The sequence below is a fragment of the Polypterus senegalus genome, chromosome 3, assembly GCF_016835505.1.
Source record: "Polypterus senegalus isolate Bchr_013 chromosome 3, ASM1683550v1, whole genome shotgun sequence".
In the NCBI taxonomy this organism is placed as follows: Eukaryota; Metazoa; Chordata; class Cladistia; order Polypteriformes; family Polypteridae; genus Polypterus; species Polypterus senegalus.
Window position 1 is genome coordinate 288,589,249 of NC_053156.1, and position 21,110 is coordinate 288,610,358.

Below are 21,110 nucleotides of genomic sequence, written 5' to 3' on the forward strand. Positions count from 1 at the left end.
ATCTTGACTTGATATTATTTTGGACAATTGGGATGAACAGGAAGGACGAATGTGTTGGGCTGAATGGCCTGTTCTTGTTAGAACTTCTCTAATGTTCTTTCTAACTGCTGTACAAAGAGCACAACTAATCTTGCATTGGGCAAACATGATAGCTCTGTTATGGTAGAGAGTGAATTTCTTGGCAAGGTTTAGGTCCATGGATTCCCTAGATAGGACAAGTTAAATGTCTATAAATACAAAGCAAATATGAACATTCATCCTATAGACAAAAATTTTTATTGTGATGGTAATGAAATCATGCAGAGGACACAAGCGGTGAAAGAATAACGTTCTGGGGTTTGGTAAGAGATGGGACTGCATGAAGGTTAGGCCAGTACATGAGAAAAGTTAAAGTTTACAAGGCCATGAAGACATGCGAAGTAGATAGCCATAGCTAAGACAACATACTGTAAGTAATACCAGGATGGAGTATATTTTACTGTATGTGTGGGGTATTTGAGAATTGTTACCAGCAAGGAAACAAAAGCATTAAACACAGTAGACCAAGGAAATCATTTGTGATGATTCCTCCTGACCAATACATGCTACTCTATTGATAGATAGATAGATAGATAGATAGATAGATAGATAGATAGATAGATAGATAGATAGATAGATAGATAGATAGATAGATATTAAAGGCACTGTATAATAGATAGATAGATAGATAGATAGATAGATAGATAGATAGATAGATAGATAGATAGATAGATAGATAGATAGATAGATAGATAGATAGATAGATAGATAGATTCCATCTTGGGCTACCACTGATCCAAAACTTCTAAATGTATCCATTCTTTTCAGAAGCTCTCCCTGCAGGCTAATTTCTGAATCCTAATCTTCTTCCAACTCATTTTCAATCCTTTATGTTTATGGTTTTTTTTTTTAATTAATTTCTTCCATAATAATTTTGATGGCAAATCTGTTACTGAGTCACACATGCCCTCATGCGTCAGGGCTGGCTCAGATATCAGAAACTGAAGCGTTAATGAAGAATAACTAGAGTAAAAAAAATGGAGCAGTAATGGGAAAATGTACCCTTGAATTAATAGTGATCTTAGATGAGTTCTGAAAGGCAGAACCTGCTTACTGTAAAATATCTACTTTCTAAATTTTAATCTTGATTTTAAGGCTCTAAACATTATTAACTGGCTAAAGTTGTGACGTTAAAGGTTTTCTTCTTGCTGATGATCATTATTATTGGTCTTATTTTTGATGGCATTTGTTTTTTTGTACTTTATTACAATAGTCGCTTATTAAATAATTATCTGTCCATGTTGTGAACCAGTAAATATATTTTTTGTTTTGTTTTGTTCTGTAGGTTTTAGTTTTGTCAACCTGTCACCAGTTTTCAGAGCCCCAGAAGGTGGACAACTAGAGTTTAAATGCAAATACAACTGCCGGCACAAGATGAAGAATAAATATGTCTGCCGTACCCCCTGTAACAGTAACAGTGATGTCATCATCCACAGCAATAAACCAGAAACCTTCACGTCTGGAGGGAGAATGTCTATTTTTGATTACGCTTCTGAATGTTTGATAAAAATAACACTAACAAATGCCTCTCTGTCTGACGCTGGGAAATATTACTGCGGAATTGATATAACACTCTCTCTGGATGAATACATAGACGTCAATATTGAAATCCTGAAAGGTGAGTGCAAGTGACTGTTGGCTTCAATCACTTTTTCATTTCTAGACAGAAAATAAATCAGAATGTAATAAGTCACATAAAGCGTACGTTTATATAGGAATGTGCCCTGTGCTGGACAGACCCCCTCCACTAAGGCTGGTTCCAGCCTTGCATCTGCTGCTGGGAAATGGACACAGATATGATAGAATAATGGAATGAAAAATAAATGAATCATTACACTCCAGGTAAATACAAATCATGACCCCTGAAATTAGTCATTGTTTGCAGACATAATGATCCTGTTCACAATTTAGCTGCTAGGATTTGGATATGTTTTAAGTTCTAGTTTATTTTAATAGGCATGCAGTACAATAAGATCATTAAAAGTATGTCTAGGGACATTCTTCTTATTATTGTTACGTTAGATAGATAGATAGATAGATAGATAGATAGATAGATAGATAGATAGATAGATAGATAGATAGATAGATAGATAGATAGATAGATAGATAGATAGATTAGAACTTTATTTGTCCTCAGAGGGAAATTTGGCTTTTAACAGGGCCTCTATATATGAATAAATGCATAAATAGGCAGAGAAGTAAGTAAGTACATAAATAAATAAGTACATAAATAAATAAATACATACATACATACATACATACATACATACATACATACATACATACATACATACATACATACATATTGTAACTAAAGGCACTTTCGAGAAATATTTTATCCATTGTGGCAGATTGCTGGGGTTCTTACCTGGCCAGGATGCCTGGAAGGACCGGAAAGGGACATGAATAGCTTCTGGATCACGAGGGGGCAACCGCCCTAGACTAAGAGAGGACCACGGGAGAGAAGCAAAGAGGTTCTGGCCTGTTGGGTGCCATTGTGAAAGTTCCACCAGATGGAAACCACATCTTTGTCAAACACACATGTTTATTTAACATTAATAAACACAGGATTAAAGTCCCGAACACCACACAATGCACACAGCTAATCAATCACCACAATAATTCTTCTCTTCCTCAGTCCTTGGCCTCCTGGAAGCTTTGTCCATCTCCCACTCCCGACTCACGCTCCTCGATTGTATGAAGGCGGCCCCTTTTATTCCTGCCCGGATGTGCTCCAGGTGGCTGATGACGACCTTCCGGCAGCACTTCCTGGTATGGCGGAAATGCTGCCCTTTGCATGGGAAGCACTCCGGGCGTCCCTAGCAGGTTCATCCGCCATCTTGCCTGGTGTGGCGGAAGCAACAGTTCTCAGGGTCCAACGAGGCTTCAGGCGCCCCCTGGTGGTGGCCACGGGTCCCAACAGGCCAGAACCTCTTTGCTTCTCTCCCGTGGTCCTCTCTTAGTCCAGGGCGGTTGCCCCTTCGTGACCCGGAAGCTATTCATGTCCCTTTCCGGTCCTTCAAGGCATCCCGGCAAGGTAAGAACCCTAGCAATAGGCCACACCATCCATCCATTATCGAACCCGCTATATCCTAACTACAGGGTCACGGCGGTCTGCTGGAGTCCATCCCAGCCAACACAGGCGCAAGGCAGGAAACAAACCCTGGGCAGGGCGCCAGCCCACTGCAGGGCACACACACACCCACACACCAAGCACACACTAGGGACAATTTAGGATCGCCAATGCGCCAACCTGCATGGAAACGTTTTAGTGTTAATGAAATTACAAGCGTAACTCTTGTAATACAAACAAAAAACAAATGAAGAGAACTTGCATTGCTTCATTTGTTTCTAAGGAACTCTAACGTTGTGAAGTGCAAATACTTAGACAGTAAAAACAAACATGTTTTCTCTTTCCTCCTGCTACCCACAGCACTTCGCTCAGCGGAAGGTATCATCTAAGTCTGTCCTCCTGCTGACTGAACTCTGCCTTTCAGACAGGTTGGGCTCCCTTATTCACAGCATATTCTGCAACATCCCTATTTGCACCTCTGCATACGTCAGATATTAGATGACCGTAGGATGAAATGATAACATTAAATGCTCGTAGTGAGAATACTGTGTTTATGGTCAGCATTCATTTTTGTACATGTACTTATTCCAATATGGAGTCATCAGGGGCTTGAAGCTTATCCCAGCAGCATCAAATGTGAGGCAGAAACCAACTTTAGATGAGGCACTAAAGCATCTCAAATTAACACCCCAGAAGTATAGAATTTCCAATGATCTCAACCTTGAGGGGCACCGTTTAATTCATAATACCAGCTAAACCAACGGCACAAACTTTTATTTGCAGAGTGGAAATTTCGGCTCTTATCCTGTGACTCATTGACCCCATCAGTCAGTTTTAATCATCTTTAAATATCAATAATTGAATTTAGTTGTTAATTTTACAATGTTCACCTGAACTTGAACTTGAACTGATTTAAATAGCTGGGCGACTAAATTGCCTTAAAACCCCAGCTTGTGGTGGAAATTTCGGCTCTCATACTATGACTCATGGTCGCCATCAGCCAGTTTTAGTCACCCTCATTTGCTTGCAGCTATACTCAATGCCTCATCTTGAAATAAATGGCTGGGGCTTAAATTACACTAGCCTGTGGTGTTAAGCAGATCGAGGCTGTGGTATCAACTTATGGTATATTGAGACGTGACACATTTATAACTGTTGTGTAACTCAGACTGTTTCTGGAGCCTCATCTGAAGTACAGTGCCCTCAATAATGTTTTGGGACATAGACACAGTTTTCTTTGATTTCCCCTTCCTCTCCACAGTTTAGAATTACAGATCAAACAATTCAGACACAACTAAAGTTTACATTGCAGACTTTCATTTAAGGGGATTTGCATACCTGAGTCTCCTCAGGTTTGTTTCATTGCTTCGTAAGATACCTTGGCTTGCTTATGTACCTTTTGGAGTCTGTAGAAGCCATTATGAAGTCACAAAACAAGAGTAAAACCATTTGAGACATCAGTAAAAGCTTAGGATGACCAAACTCAACTGTCTGGAATATCATGAAGAAGAAAGAACAAACTCATGAGCTCAGTAATTACAAAGGGACTGGTAGGCCATGGAAGACCTCCAGTGCTGATGACAAGATCCCCAGTATAATAAAGAAAAAGCTCCAAATGTCTGTCTGACAGATCAGAAACAGACTTCTGGGTGCAGATGTGTGTGTGTCAGAGACGACAATCTGCAGAAGACTTCATGAACAGAAATACAGAGGCCATACCTCAAGATGCAAACCACTAGTTAGCCAGAAGAACAGGCTGGTCAGATTACAGTCTGAGAAAAAGGACTTAAAACAGCCTACAGAATTCTAGAAAAAAATCTTGTGGAGAGATGAGATAAAGATGAACCTGAATCAGAGAGTGATGACAAGAACAAAGTGTGTAGACCAAAAGGAACTGCCCGTGATCCAAAGCAGACCACCTCATCTGTTAGACATGGTGGTGGGGGTGTTATGGCTTGGACATGTATGGCTGTCACAGGACCTGGCACACTTCTATTTACAGTATTGATGATGGAAATGCTGACGGCTGTGGCATAATGTATAGAAACATCTGATCTGCTCAAGTTCCAGTCAATGCCTCCAAACTCATTGGACAGCATGTCATCTTAGAACAAGATAATAATCTAAACATGCTGCTAACACAACACAGGAGTTTTTCAAAGCTAAAAATGGAAACATTTTGAATGGCCAAGCCAGTCCAATTAAGCAGACCTTCCATATGCTGAAGAGTAACCTTAAGGGAACAAGACCCCGAAACAAGCAGGAGCTGAAGATAGCTGCATTAGAGGCTTATCAGAGCATCACCAGAGAAGATCCTCAAGACCTGGTGATGTCTATGAACTGCAGACTTCAATCAGTCATTACATGCAAGGGATATGCAAGAAAGACCTAAATATGACGACTTTAATAGACCTGCCATTGCTGTGTCCCAAACATTATGGTGCCCTGAAATGGGGGGACCGTGTAGAAAAACTGTTATCATTTCTGCATGTTGAGACAAAAATGTATGCAAGTCCCCTTAAATGAAAGTCTGCAATGTACTTTAATCAATTAAAACTGTGGAGCAGAGGGGTAAATCAAAGAATAATCAAAAATTATGGAGGGCACTGCATATCCACATCTGCAAGTTAAGGATGAACTGATTTCAATTTTGCAGATCTTTCCCCAACATCTGCTTTCACTGTCCTACAAAGTGTCATCAGACGAACGGAAGAAGTGCTAACCACAAGGCCTCTTCTCAGCGTGCCAGGTGAGGATTTATATTGAGTTCATTTTGTTGGTCTGCAACTAAAAGCAGTTTGAGAACTTATCATGAAATGAAGACTGATTGTCCATGAACTGTAATAAAACCTAACGAGTGGTGCTTTTCCTTTCTAGTTGGTTTGCAGACCACACTGATGTCCACAATGGAATCTGAGACTGAATTCAAAACAGAAGCAACTAGAAACGGAAAAGCAATGGGTAACAGCTGGTATTACAGACTCAGAGACGGTTTCTTAAACCCAGTTAGAAATACATGGAGTTCATAATAATGACAAGAATGCTGACACTCTGGTGTTGTTTTTGGGCAGTGCTAATGGACAGATTGTTAACTCTGCCCCCCCCTTTAAGAATAAGGGGAATGTGCAGGACTGTAGTAACTACAGGGGGATAAAATTGACGAGCCACAGCATGAAGTTATGGGAAAGAGTAGTGGAAGCTCAGTTAAGAAGTGAGGTGATGATTAGTGAGCAGCAGTATGGTGTCATGACAGGAAAGAGCACCACAGATGTGATGTTTGCTCTGAGGGTGTTGATGGAGACATATACAGATTGCCAGAAGGAGTTGCATCGCGTCTTTGTGGACCTGGAGAAAGCATATAACAGGGTGACTGAGAGGAGCTGTGGTATGGTATGAGGAAGTTGGGAGTGGCAGAGAAGTATGTAAGAGTTGTAAAGGATATGTATGAGGGAAGTGTGACCGTGGTGAGGATTGCGGTAGGAGATACGGATGCATTCAAGGTGGAGGTGGGACTACATCAGGGATCGGCTCTGAGCCCTTTCTTATTTGCAATGGTGATGGACAGGTTGACAGACGAGATTAGACAGGAGACTATGATGTTTGCTGATGACATTGTGATCTGTAGTGAGAGTAGGGAGCAGGTTGAGGAAACCCTGGAGAAGTGAAGATATGAGAGGAGAGGAATGAAGGTCAGTAGGAACAAGACAGAATACGTGTGTGAATGAGAGGGAGGTCAGTGGAATGGTGAGGATGCAGGGAGTAGAGTTGGCGAAGGTGGATGAGTTTAAATACTTGGCATCAACAGTACAGAAGGGATTGTGGAAAAGAAGTGAAAAATAGTGTGCAAGCAGTTTGGAATGGGTGGAGAAGAGTATCAGGAGTGATTTGTGACAGACGGGTATCAGCAAGAGTGAAAGGGAAGGTCTACAGGACGGTAGTGAGACCAGCTATGTTATATGGGCTGGAGACGGTGGCACTGACCAGAAAGCAGGAGACAGAGCTGGAGGTGGCAGAGTTAAAGATGCTAAGATTTGCATTGGGTGTGACAAGGATGGACAGGATTAGAAATGAGGACATTAGAGGGTCAGCTCAAGTTGGACAGTTGGAAGACAAAGTCAGAGAGGCGAGATTGCGTTGGTTTGGACATGTGCAGAGGAGACATGCTAGGTATATTGGGAGAAGGATGTTAAGAATAGAGCTGTCAGGTAAGAGGAAAAGAGGAAGGCCTAAGAGAAGGTTTATGGATGTGGTGAGAGAAGACATGCAGGTGATGGGTGTGACAGAGCAAGATGATGAGGACAAAGATATGGAAGAAGATGATCCGCTGTGGCGACCCCTAACGGGAGCAGCCAAAAAAAGAAGAAGAAGAAGAATGTACAGATCATGGTTATTTACCCCATATTGAGTTTTTTTGTAAGACTTCTCCATTCTTATTTATCGGCCACTCCAACACTCCATGCAATGTTGGTTTGTATTTTGTGAGCCATGTTAATGGGATGCACTCCAGCCTTCATGACTGCATTAAGTGGGTTTGGATAAGGAAGGCCAGCATAAAGTGTGCCAATCCAGAGTTGCATTTGTTCTGCCACCATTAAGAACTTTTTTTTTTCCTGGACAACTTTAGAATTCACAGAGAGATGCTGAAAGAAGCACAAGTTTTGGTAGCCCACAAGGGTTGGCTTTCCCTCAGGAGTTGCATTTTTGTTTAGTGCTTTTTATATTGCTTTTCTATATTGTCTTACTCTCAATTTCCTGTACCTGTACCTTTTACTTTTTAATGGGTGCTTGTGTCGGACGGCCGGGACCCATGCCCAGTCGGGATGTGGGATGGGACACTGGGACCTGGGGAGCAGCCATGGGATGTACCCTACATCCCCTGGAATGTGTGGTGGCAGCCCTCCTGGGTTACATCGGGGTGTGGGACTTCAGGGCTCAGCCTTGTTGGGCTCCGTGGCCGCCACCGGGAGGAGCTGCATGGCTTAACAAGCCCGTGTGGGCTGGAAAGCAGCCACACCAGGAGGTGCAACCTGAATTAGGTTAATTATCACCTGAAGCACTTCCAGGGTGGGCTATATAAGGAGCCAGCAGCCAACACTCCAGGAGCTGGAGTCAGGATGAGGATGAGGATGAGGATGATGCCTGGGAGGAGTAGAGAAAGAAGAGTGTGGTTTTTGGGTGTTTTCTTTGGCGTGTGTTTTATGGACTGTGTAGGGCCTGTGGGACACGGGGAAGATGTGCACCACAGCTGAAGAAAAGTAAATCTTTTGTTTCATTTTTACATGCCTCCGTTGTCAGTCTCTGTCAGATCGGAAGCCTATATAGCGCCTCTGCCACAGCCTTTAATGGGTTTAATGGGTATTTTTTGTTGTTGTTGAATCAATTAAAAGCACAAATAGTAAATGCTATTTGTGAGCTTTATGAGTTTATGAGATGAACACCTTCACCTGAAAACAGGAAAGAAGCTTGAAGAAAAACAAAAACATCCACTTCTGCTTCTCTTACCATAGCATCAATACGTGCATTGAAAGAGAACAGTGAAGCACAACTGATGAACTGACTTTGCCTCCCTGTTTGTTTGACTCTAGTGATCCTCCTCTGTGCTCTGCTGGGCTTGACGGTGTTGTTTTTGCTGCTGGTCACTGTGATCTTCAGAAGAGACAAGAAGAAAAAGAAACAAACTGGTAAGTTAACTGGGAGACCCTTCAGAAAAAGAGACAAGAGGCAATGAAATAAGCGGCTGACGTAACACTAACAAGTTAGACAAACTCGGCATGGCATAACACACAGGTGCGTTTGCTGGCTAAGTTAACGGATGTGAAAGTTTGGGCATTTCACGTTTTTATTTGCATGTGTTAGCAGATGACATTAAATGTGTGCTTTTTAACAGCACTTTACAATGGAGTTCAAAACGCAGAACAGAAAGGCTTGTGGTGGCTCAATGGATTTCATAAACAGCAGACTACAAATGGCAGCAACTGATGTTTGTTAGTGGTGGAGGGTCTTGTGAATAACTCTTGTGCAATTTTCTTAAACATAACATTTTTGAAAGTATATCCAACAGATTAGTATCCAATGATTAGTAACTGAAAATGTGTAATACAAAATGAGCAACATTAGTATAAAATCAGCATCGATATTACCCTAAGAAAGGAGAAAAGGAACTGAAATGGAGTCCAATTCAAAAGTTGAGAAAACTCCATCGACTGAAGGGTGTTAGTGGTGGATGGTCTGTGGCTACTTGTTCAATTTTCTTAAAAAAAATATTTTTAGAGTATATCTAATAGAGTAGTACAATATAATAAACATTTGAAAATATCTACTAATACAAAATGACAATACTAGCATAAAATCAATATCGATATTATCCTATACAGTATATGTAGTGAGAAGTCAAGCAAAACGACACCTTTTATTGGCTAATTCTAAACTAAAAACATTACAATATGCAAGCTTTCGAGGCATCTTCTTCAGGCAAAATGTAATCAAGATGCCTCGAAAGCTTGCATATTGTAATGTTTTTAGTTTACAATTAGCCAATAAAAGGTGTCGTTTTGCTTGACTTCTCACTATATTCATAATAATTCACGGTACAACACCCTACTACTACAGACATACAAGAAACCGAAATGTACTGCTACTACATAATATTATCTTATGAAAGGAACTGAAATAAGTTCAAGTCCAAAGTTTATTGTCATGTGCACTGTAAGGAAACACATTTCCCTGTACAATGAAATTCTTTCTTTGCTGTCCACACCAAATGCCAATGGTTAACAAACCAACATATAAAGATAAACATAAAAAATAAGTAGCAGATAGATGATAAGTAACGGAGGCAGCATAAGTATAAAAACAGAATAGAAGTATAAAGTGTAATGTGCAGGTAGGTGTGTGATGGACAAGTCAAATACAGTTATGTGAGGTCGACAGAATGAGGTGGACCACGGTTATAAACTCCAGTCAGTTATTCAGGAGTCTAATGGCCTTGGGGAAGAAAGAGTCATTTAGCCTGGAAGTCCTGCATTTCATACGTCTGTACCTCCTGCCTGAAGGTGGAAGGGTGAACAGTTGGTGTTGGGGGTGAGTCGAGGCCATTCTCCTGCGGACTCTGCAGTTGGAGATGCTCTGCAGAGAGGGCAGTGGGGTCCTGGTGATCTTCTCAGCAGTCTTTACCACTCTCAGCAGGTGTTTGCGGTCCATAGCAGTAGTGTTGCCATACCACACGGTGATGCAGCTGGTCAAGATGCTCTCAACAATGCAGCTGTAAAAGTTGCCGAGAATCTTAGTCGACATGTCAAACTTCCTCAGCCTCCTCAGAAAGTACAGCCGCTGCTGAGCCCTCTTGACTAGCTGTGTGGTGTTAAGTGTCCAAGTGAGGTCCTCACTGATGTAGATGCCCAAGTATTTAATGCTGTTCACCCTCTCCACTTCAAGCCCTTGGATGAACAGCGGCTGGTGAGGTCTCCTCTCCTTCCTCATGCCCACTATCATCTCCTTCATCTTGTCTGTGTTGAGGGTGAGGTTATTGTCCTCACATCATGACACCAGACTGTCCACCTCCCTCCTGTAGAATGCCTCATCCCCACCAGTGATGCGTCCAATCACTGCGGTGTCATTATCTTTGTGGCAGGTGGGTGAACAGGGTGTAGAGGATGGGGCTGAGGACACATCCCTGTGGGGTGCCTGTGTTTGTGATAATGGTGGCTGAAGTCCTATTACCAATCTTGACAGACTGGGGACTGCCAGTCAGAAAGTCTATGAGTCAGTCACACAGTCACAGAGGGTGGGGTGCAGGCCAAGTGCAGACAGTTTATGGGTGAGTTTATGGGGGATAACAGTGTTAAAGGCGAGCTGTAGTCAACAAAGAGCATCCTGGTGTAGGAGTCTTTGTTCTCCAGATGGGAGAGGGAATGATGTAGTGAGGCCGTGATGGCATCTGAGGTGGCCCTGTTGGGCCGGTAGGCATACTGCAGGGGGACCAGAGTGTCCGGTATGCTGCTCTGAATGTGGGCCAGCACCACTCTCTCAAAACACTTCATGATGACTGGAGTGAGTGCTACCGGCCTGTAATCATTCAGGGAGGTGGGTGGCCTTTTTTTAGCATAGGGAACGATGACCATAGTCTTAAAGTTACCAAACTAGTTATTAATATTAATTAAAACACTGTCATTCGTTCAAATTATATGAATAAGTAAGAACTGGGAAAGGAACTGATTTATTGTATAATGAGAATGTCAATGGCACACCATGGGCAAGAAGATCAAGGGCTTGCTGGGATTGTTCGTGTACTGTATATCTGAAACTGAAAGATCAGGGGCTGGGCGCCATATGCCACTGAAGCCCCCCCACCTCCTGACACCACTGTCCATTTGTAAATCTGTTTATATCAGTTAGGACAGCTGCGCCTTCCCGTGTTGATAACAATGGTTCTTTACAATTGTGACACGTCTGGTCACACTTACAGGTAATTTAACCTAAACACTGTTAAAATACACCACCCAGTTTTATTAAGGATCTGGGAACTCTTGAAATTTAAAGATAATAGCACACGAGTTTCTATAAACTGGGCAGTGAGAAAACACACAACGAAAGACATGACAGCAATTTCAAGAAAAACAACAACTTGCATTACACAAAACAATATAAAGTACACCAAGAATGATAAGAGTAGATAAGAGTCTCAAAATATCAGGAGCAAACACCTTTTAAAAAGAGAGTACACAGTCCACACTCTAACAAGGAAGGATACAACCTTTGGTGCTGCAAAGTCCAAGTTGCACGATGTGTTACCACAACAATTAAATCTTCCAAACTGTCCCACCGAAACACAAAGGTCACCGAATGCTTGTTTCCTAACAGAAGTCTTACTTCTTGTCTGCCGGGTTCGCAGAAAAATCAACAGTTTTGGAAGCAGAATGTAACTGTAGCAGAATGAGAGCAGCAACAAGCCATGGAATTAAGTAACGGGTTTAATTAACAGCGAGAATCAGCTTCTCATTAAGAGATTGGTTGTAGTGGAATTGGTTGGAGTTTGAAGTCCCAATTTAGATGGTCATCTGTTGGCTCGTTTCATATCTCGTTTCTGTTTGGCTGCCATTTAATGAAGAAAGGAATCCATTCAGAGGACTGAATCCTTAAAAACAGGGCTATTAAAATGAAGGGAAAAGGAGTTAATTAGCTGTGAAAATAGACACTGATTAGGAAAAAAGGAGAGAATGAAAACCTGCAGCCACTGTGGCCCACCAGGCCTGGGGCCTCATGTATAAACGGTGCGTACGCACAGAAATGTTGCGTAAGAACTTTTCCACGTTCAAATCGCGATGTATAAAACCTACACTTGGCGTAAAGCCACGCACTTTTCCACGTTACCTCATAGCTTGTCGTACGCAAGTTCTCCGCTCGGTTTTGCAAACTGGCGGCACCCAGCGTCAAAGCAATGGTACTGTTCTTGTGTGATTACTCATTATTTTCTTGACGCGGCTTTATAAATACACAGAAACTAACCGCATATTGTTTATTAGTGTAATGCATCTGATTGTAATTAACTTGTAACAATATAATGGTAGAGGGAACAGCCATAGTATTCCAAATACCATAACTGCTTTAGTGTTGTTACTCTCACTGCACCTTCTTCTTCTTCTTCTTCTTCTTATTCTTTCAGCTCCTCCTGTTAGGAATTGCCACAGCGGATCATCTTTTTCCATATTTCTCTCACTGCATCACTCAGAGTATTTATATCACTGTATCTGAGTGTGAATCACAGCAGCAGCTGATCGGAAAGAGAATTATCGGTATACAGCTTTAAGGACATGCTGTCTCAGCCACTGCAAAACGTTTTAAAGCCTTTCCTGTACGGACCTCGCGGTTCAGAAACAGTTTAATCCCAAGAACTTTAAATGCACTCAATCAATTGCTCCTTGTAGAACGGTTTGTACTTATAAGTACAATCGACCCACTGTAAACTTGCACTACAGTTATAATATCTCACAACCTGAGCCACTTTATAAAGTGCGTATTTACATATGATGACGATATCATTTTTAAGGTGAAATGCAGCAAAATATGTTTGTTAAATTATACACATAAAACTTTAACTTCATTTAAATAATCTATATTCTTCACTGGGAGTGTCGTGAAGGATAGAATAATTAAACATGTACTACGAAGATATTTCAATGTTCTTTAAACGTTTTGAAGAATCGGGGCTAAGCTTACAGATGGCTTAACGTCTATTACAGAGCTGATTGTGTGGCGATCGGTTACTTGGGGAAAGAAAAGCAAGGACTCTTGGGGGCCACCAATATATATTGAATATAAAACAGAAAGAGAAAATAACAACACAGCTAAAAACGCAGCGACAAATTTCGACAAAAGATAAATGCTTGTCATGAGCACGAGGCTCATGAAACACATGTTTAATAATGTGCTTTAGCTCCTATCATCATGAAAATGACATCACGTATACATCTCAGTATTTTAGTTATTCAGAGAGCTGTAATATCACAAATGTAATGGACTCTGTGTCCAGTTGGAGGAAGAGAGCCAGTTTAAGAAGCAAGTAGTGATTCACACACATAGATCACATACGAGTAGAAGATCAAATACAAAACAAAGCATTTAACGTGCTACTTTAATTACGATGTGATTTGAGAAACTGGTTAATTAAACGATTTTAAGATGAAGTTTATAATGTTCTACTAAATGACAAAATAAACTACGTGATTAAAGTGGAAATGTCGAGATTGAAGTTGACATTTCGTGCTTTTTCCCCACCGTGTGCCTTTTTTCTCTGTACCCTAATAAGCTTTCATATGACACTCAGACAGTGGGCTTACAACTCTTCTTTTCACGGCAACTTTGATATGTGACTTCTTTTTTATTTCCGGCACTGTGCGATTTTGTGAATGTGAGCTTTCAAGTTTCTCCAACACGCTATGTCACTCGATCAACTTCCTTTTGTTGATTATACCACGGTTTATTTGAACAAATAGTATGTTTTTCCTTTGCCTCCACTTGGTATTCGCTGAAATTCTTATATTTTCCCTGTGCTTTTCCCATTGTCTTTTCACAGAAGGCTGCGCTTAAGGGCGATTTATATTGATTTGCATATTCAAATAGGCGTAATTCTGGGAGGATTTGGGGCATTACATAATGCGCGTGCACGAGCGTTAGTTTTCACGCTGATCGGGATTTATGTAACGGAAGAACGTGAAAGTTGGAGTACGCACAGATCCTGCTCACGCTCTCTCTCTTCACACCATCTGTTGTACAGTATATTGCCCAGAAGTATATAACTGTTTCAGTCTCTGCTTAATCAGTGTTTCTCAAACTCGGTCCTGGGCACCCCCTGTGGCTGCAGGTTTTTGTTCCAACCAGCTTCTGTTTTTAATTGAACCCCTGAGCTACTTAAGTGAACTGTTATTTCCCAAGTTCTGTGTTTTGGGAACAATACAGAAATTAGAAAACTAAGTTTACTAAAAAATAAAATATTAAAATGTACAAAGAAGTTATATGGGAGTAATGTATTTTTTTCTTTTTAACAGTATTTTCATCTTGATTTTCATTCTACTTTTCTAGGTGTTCTAATTGTTTCATTAATCCATTATTTACTAATTAGTGGGTCTGACGCAAAACTAGTTGCAGCCTTTGATCATTCAGTGTTGTTTGCCAGCGTGTCTGCTTTGCTCATTTTAAATTGTCATTAATAAGATACAACAAAGTGGGAAAACTGCACAGAGAAAGGGCAAAATAGAATGAAATCAACAAAAGAGAGTTAAGCATTTAAATCTATAGAAAAATCAGAAATGTTTCCAAATGTCATATAAATGTAAAAAATCATGCCGCTGTGCTTTTCTGAATATCAAAAAAAAGAAAAAAATCCCAGCTATTTAAACGAGATGAGTGCTGCCAGGTGTTGTCACGGATTAGGAATCTGGTTGGAACAAAAACCTGCAGCCACAGGGGGCCCTCAGGACCGAGGTTGGGAAACACTGGCTTAGATCATCATGACGATTGATTAAATCCAATTTCCTTACATTATCAATAGTGTAAACACATTTTCATTGGTTAAAAAGAACAGCATTGTTGTCAGCTATCAGGAAGTACATATACCGCTATATGCGGTTGAGAAACCAAAGTCCCGAGCAAACAATCATTTTCAGAGGAAGCAGGCAGTCCTGTATCACAATATTTTATGTGGATGAGATACCAGTCAAAGCAGTCTGATTTTCAAAGTAGGTGATTCTTTTACAGAGAAGTACGTATCTACATCTTGTAGACAGCCAACACAATAACCTGTAACAGAATTAATCAGGAAATTTGTCTTTTCACTTATTACCCCGGTCTCAAAAAAGGGCGCCTATTTCCCCTTTTTCTATTGGCTTTTTCTTCATTCATTATTTACCTGTTTATTTTGCCTAACAGAAAAAGAAAACCACCCATTGTGCAAAAAATGATCTCCCTCGGACACAATAATAATCTACAGATAATATCGTTCAATCAGTTCCATCCTATTTATGCTTACATAATTGCTTTCTCCTTCCATTTATTTCCAGAGAAGTGACTTTTTTTGCCCTCTATTAGTTAACTTACCTGAAGTAGCAGAAGGCGGCGCTGCTGTGTGAACTGTTTGAGCCTGTGTGCGCTCTGCCCGGCGTCTGACTCACTGGCACTGGGCATCTGAGCGCCAGTCAGATAAGTAAAAAAGGGAAAATACACAAAATATGCCAGTTTAACCAACTGCTTTCAAGGAAAAACTGAAACCGTAAACTCATTCCTAGTCACAACATAGCATTTCACTGTTTTAAGATTGACAAGTTTGCAAATTTGCCAGTGCTTTTCAATGGGAAATTTTGAAATTTAAAATGTCTGTTTGTGATATCTGAACGAAAATTGAACTGTCTTGACAAATACTTAATTTTTTTTAATTTAAGTTATTTAATGTGGGGCTGAGTTGTTTCATGTGGACAGATGGGTGGAGAGACAGACAGACATTTGCAAAAGGTACTCCATGCATTATAGTAGCGCTGCTGCCTCGCAGTAAGGAGATCATGGGTTCGTATCCTAAGTCCTCCCTGTGTGGTAGCACTTTGAATAGTGAGAAAAGTGCTATATAAATGTATTGAATTCTGCCTTACGCCCTGAATTGGCCGGGATTGGCTCCAGCAGACCCCCGCGACCCTGTGTTCGGATTCAACGGGTTGGAAATTGGATGGATTATTGTTATTTTTATTATTATTATTATATGCAAAGGCAGCTAAAAATGGTCAACTTCATGCTTTCTTCTTTTTAATAATCTACCCTACAATTATATTTTAAAATTTTATTTTTATATGTTACTTGAACCATGTAGTTTGTAGTGATGACAGAGAAAAAAATGTGGTACCACTTTACATTAAGTATCCATAATTACACTGTACTTATACAGGTAATTACATAGTAGTTACAATGTAATTATGAGTTATTACTCTGTACTTACTGTGTAATACAAAGTAACATTATAGTTAATTACTTGGTTGTCATTGTTATTTCATAGTTTATATAATTACAATGTAACAATTTATCACTGATCCAAAAACAAGTGTACTTACATAGTTACATTGTATCTGTACTTTCAAAATGTAATAAAAACATCAGGGTATGTAACTACAACTATGTAACAGATGTTCCATTGGTCTTTAAGGGAAAGCCCAGACACCCTGCGGAGGAAACTCATTTCAGCCGCTTTATCGCGATCTCGTTCTTTCAGTCACTACCCATAGCTCATGACCATAGGTGAGGGTAGGAGCGTAGATCGACTGGTAAATTGAGAGCTTTGCCTTACGGCTCAGCTCCTTTTTCACCACAACAGACCAATGCAGAGCCCTCATCACTGCAGATGCCGCACCGGTCTGCCTGTCGATCTCACACTCCATTCTTACCTCACTCGTGAACAAGACCCCGAGATACTTGAACTCCTCCACTTTGTGCAGGATCTCGCTCCCAAACCTGAGAGGGCACTTCACCCTTTTCTGGCTGAGGACCATGGTCTCGGACTTGAAGGTGCTGATTCTCATCCCAGCCGCTTCACACTCAGCTGCGAACCGCTCCAGAGAGAGCTGAAGATCACGGCCTGATGAAGCAAACAGGACAACATCCTCTACAAAAAGCAGTGACCCAATCCTGAGTCCACCAAACCGGACCCCCTCAACACCCTGGCTGTGCCTATAAATTCTGTCCATAAAAGTTATGAACAGAATCGGTGATAAAGGGCAGCCCTGGCGGAGTCCAACTCTCACTGGAAACAGGCTCAACTTACTGCCAGCAATGTGGACCAAGCTCTGACATTGGTTGTACAGGGACCGAACAGCTCTTATTGGGGAGTCTGGTACCCCATACTCCCGGAGCACCCCCCACAGGAATCCCCGAGGGACACGGTCGAAGGCCTTTTCCAAGTCCACAAAACACATGTAGACTGGTTGGGCAAACTCCCATGCACCCTCCACGACTCTGCTAAGGGTGTATATCTGATCCACTGTTCCGCGACCAGGACGAAAACAACACTGTTCCTCCTGAATCCAAGGTTCGACTATACGACGGACCCTCCTCTCCAGAACCCCCGAATAGACTTTTCTAGGGAGGCTGAGGAGTGTGATCCCTCTGCCAAACTTGCATCATTCAGTCAAGGTACTCAGGGCTGCAGAGCCATTCCAAGCATCACCGGCACAAGGCAGGAAACGATCCCCATCCCATTGCAAGGCCCACTGACAAACATACCAGCACTCACGCTCTCACACATATGGCCACGTAACCCAACCTACATGTCCATGGGATGTGGCAGTAAAACCCATGAAGAAGACACAGGAAGACATGAGTAGAACGTACAAATTTGACACACATACCTCCAGAGGGAATTCCATCTCAGGATAATGGATCTGTGAGGCAAAAACGTTAACCATTTTTCAAAGGTGTTTTCACCATTTAAAACAGATCTTGAAATATCATCCAAAACCTATGCAGTTATCACTGCAATTCTCCATTACACTTGCCCAGACCATGGAACATCTGTTACATAGTTGTAGTTACATACCCTGATGTTTTTATTACATTTTGAAAGTACAGATACCTCATAACTATGTAAGTACACTTGTTTCTGGATCAGTGATAAATTGTTACATTGTAATTATATTAACTGTGGAATAACAATGACAACTGAGTAATTAACTATAATGTTACTTTGTATTACACAGTAAGTACAGAGTAATAACTCATAATTACATTGTAACTACTATGTAATTACCTGTATAAGTACAGTGTAATTATGGATACTCAATGTAAAGTGTTACCACATTTTTTTCTCTGTCATCACTACAAACTACATGGTTCAAGTAACATATAAAAATAAAATTTTAAAATATAATTGTAGGGTAGATTATTAAAAAGAAGAAAGCATGAAGAATGACAACTGAGTAATTAACTATGGAGTAATAACTCATAGTTACACTGTACTTATATAGGTAATTACATAGTAGTTACAGTGTAATTATGGACACTTAATGTAAAGTGTTACCAAAAAGGTAATCTCAAGCTTTTATGCAGATTGGAGTTAAAGTTTCTGTGGCGTCTAGAGAGACCAATGCTGGGTAAAAGCAAACAATATCAAAAACTTTAATGAGAATATCTCAGGTTATTTAGGCCTCATCATCTGCATGTCAAGTCAGACAACAGAATGTGCACCACATCCCAAATACACGTACTTTTGCTAAGATATTGATAAATAAGCCACTTCCAAAAAACGCTCTAATGAAGAAAAATGGAACTTGCTCAGAGGAAACCGAGTACTTGAATTGTGGACCCGTCTGCCTCCTCATGCACTGGTCAGGAGACCATCCCAGTAGCAGCTTATTCATTGGCTATCATTGTGTTATGATTTGGGTTCATTTAAAATTTTTACCTCATTATTCCCAACTTTTTTCAAGACTTCCTATTTTCCATCATGTCCATCATTTTCCAAAATGTCACCTGAATCTTAAAGTGCCGAATTTGCAGTATTTTGCTATTGAGATGTAACAGTGCACACCACTTAAATAAAAGCAATTTAAATGTTCTCATTATATGGAGTCGGGCCAGGTCTGAATCCTTTCCATCTTTTTTTTATCTTTGCCTCTGCCATCCCCAGACGAGCTTGTCACTTTTATCCTTACTCTGTGTGTTCGCCCTTTCGCACCTATCCATAGTGAACACCGCACCACAGTGCTTTACAGATCCACTGCAGTTATTCTGCTTTTCTGCAATCTGAGCACTGGCAGATTCATTTGTAGCAGACTAAATCCCACCTAAGATTCACACCATCGATAGGGCGGTGATTTATTTATTTTTTTTTAAGATGGGGATCCCAGGAACACACCCAGCCCTGGCCCGACTCACACACACACTCTCTCACAGAGACAAAAACCAAACAGTAGTAAAACAGAAATTAAAGAATGTATTAAACAATAATAAATGATATGTAACTATACAAACTACAATGATCCCACCCCAGTTCCCTTCCGGCGATATACAATAAACACAAATTAAGCAATAACAAACCACAAACAAAACCACACACAAATGAAATCCATGAAAAATGCCAAATGATGAAATGAAATGATGGAGGCAGATGCTCCAGAGATCATCACGCTGTATATGAATGTAAAGATAGTCCTATATGTGTTTCCAGGTGGGACGTGTGAATGGGATCAGGAGCGCTCCTTTCTTCGCAGGACGACAACAAATCCTCAGACAGTCCTCATGCAGCAGGAAGACACCAGACAATCCATACACCCAAAACTAGCAGCCCTTGCACGCTCAGCCGATGACCAATCAGAGCCACAGCAGGGACTGCTGGGAGTTGAAGTTTCATTTCCCAGTAACACTGCTACAAAGTAACTTCCTGAGGATCACCTCATACATTGGATCATTGTTGGGGTTTGAACTGGCAGCTCCTCACTTTAAAAATCAATGCCTAGCCCGTTAGTGAACATTGTCTTGAGCTGCTTTGGAGATGCAGTAAAATTATTTCTGTAATTCTACAGTTTGATATTTGGCAGAATCAATGACTTCATGTGGACTGTGCAGTGAGTCACAGACTTAAGAAGAACCAGAAGAACTTTGCTTTATAGCCCAGTGCCTACCTCATTAAGGGCCATATTGACTTCTTTATACAGCATCCTTCCACACTAAACACCCTCTCACAGTTTGAGCAGTGTTAGGCTCTGTGACACAACGAGTCTATAAATTTCAACCTGCCATGCTTTGGTTTATTACTGAGAACTTTAACCACAAGGGAATTTTACATTGAGCCGTTCTATAGCGTCCATCTATCTACACGGTAAGCACTACAGTTTAAGCGACTGGTTCATCTTCACACAATGAGTCAGCGATGGCTTTGCGGTTTACATAGCAGGGCCTTAACCATTTATTCACACTACACTGTCTACTCAGTTCTTTACATAGACCTTTCCAAAGGCTTTAGAACGTTGGTTTTCAGTTCTCCACAATGTGAATTGACTTACCCAGGCCAGCTCGATGCGACAGAAAGGGAAAATTCAAAAGGCAAACTTGCGGTTTTCAAATCAAAGTCTAACCAGCAAGAAGCACACGGTGCCTACACGTCTTTCCATAATGTTGAGGACCACAGTCTCCTTATACCAACAGATGGAGCATTGGCAGCTTATATGATTTACTCAGAACCATACAGTAAGTCCAACCAGCGGGCTTAACTGGTAAGCTGGTGATATTCACCGCATTTTTTTTCTAATATACAGTGGTACCTCGGTATACGTCCTTAATCCATTCCAGATCCTTGGACTTATACCAAACAGGACGTATACCAAACAAATTTCTCCCATAAGAAATAAAGGGAAAATGATTAATCCATTCCCATGAAAAAAAATCCTATTGTTATTGGCATATTATACATTGATGGGGTTGTATAAAATAA

General features: G+C 40.9%; 1 protein-coding gene across 2 annotated transcripts in view; it reads left to right on the plus strand.

Annotated features, from left to right (window-relative positions):
• LOC120526278 (CMRF35-like molecule 8) overlaps positions 1-21,110 on the plus strand; it is a 34,738-nt gene that overhangs the window by 5,110 nt on the left and 8,518 nt on the right. The window contains exons 2-5 of one of the 2 annotated variants that reach the window (XM_039749383.1): positions 1,364-1,696; positions 5,808-5,900; positions 6,029-6,112; positions 8,737-8,832. In XM_039749383.1, coding sequence (XP_039605317.1) covers positions 1,364-1,696; positions 5,808-5,900; positions 6,029-6,112; positions 8,737-8,832 — 606 coding nt within the window. Of the gene's footprint in view, positions 1-1,363; positions 1,697-5,807; positions 5,901-6,028; positions 6,123-8,736; positions 8,833-21,110 lie in introns of both variants that reach the window. The other variant, XM_039749385.1, reaches the window with a different exon arrangement.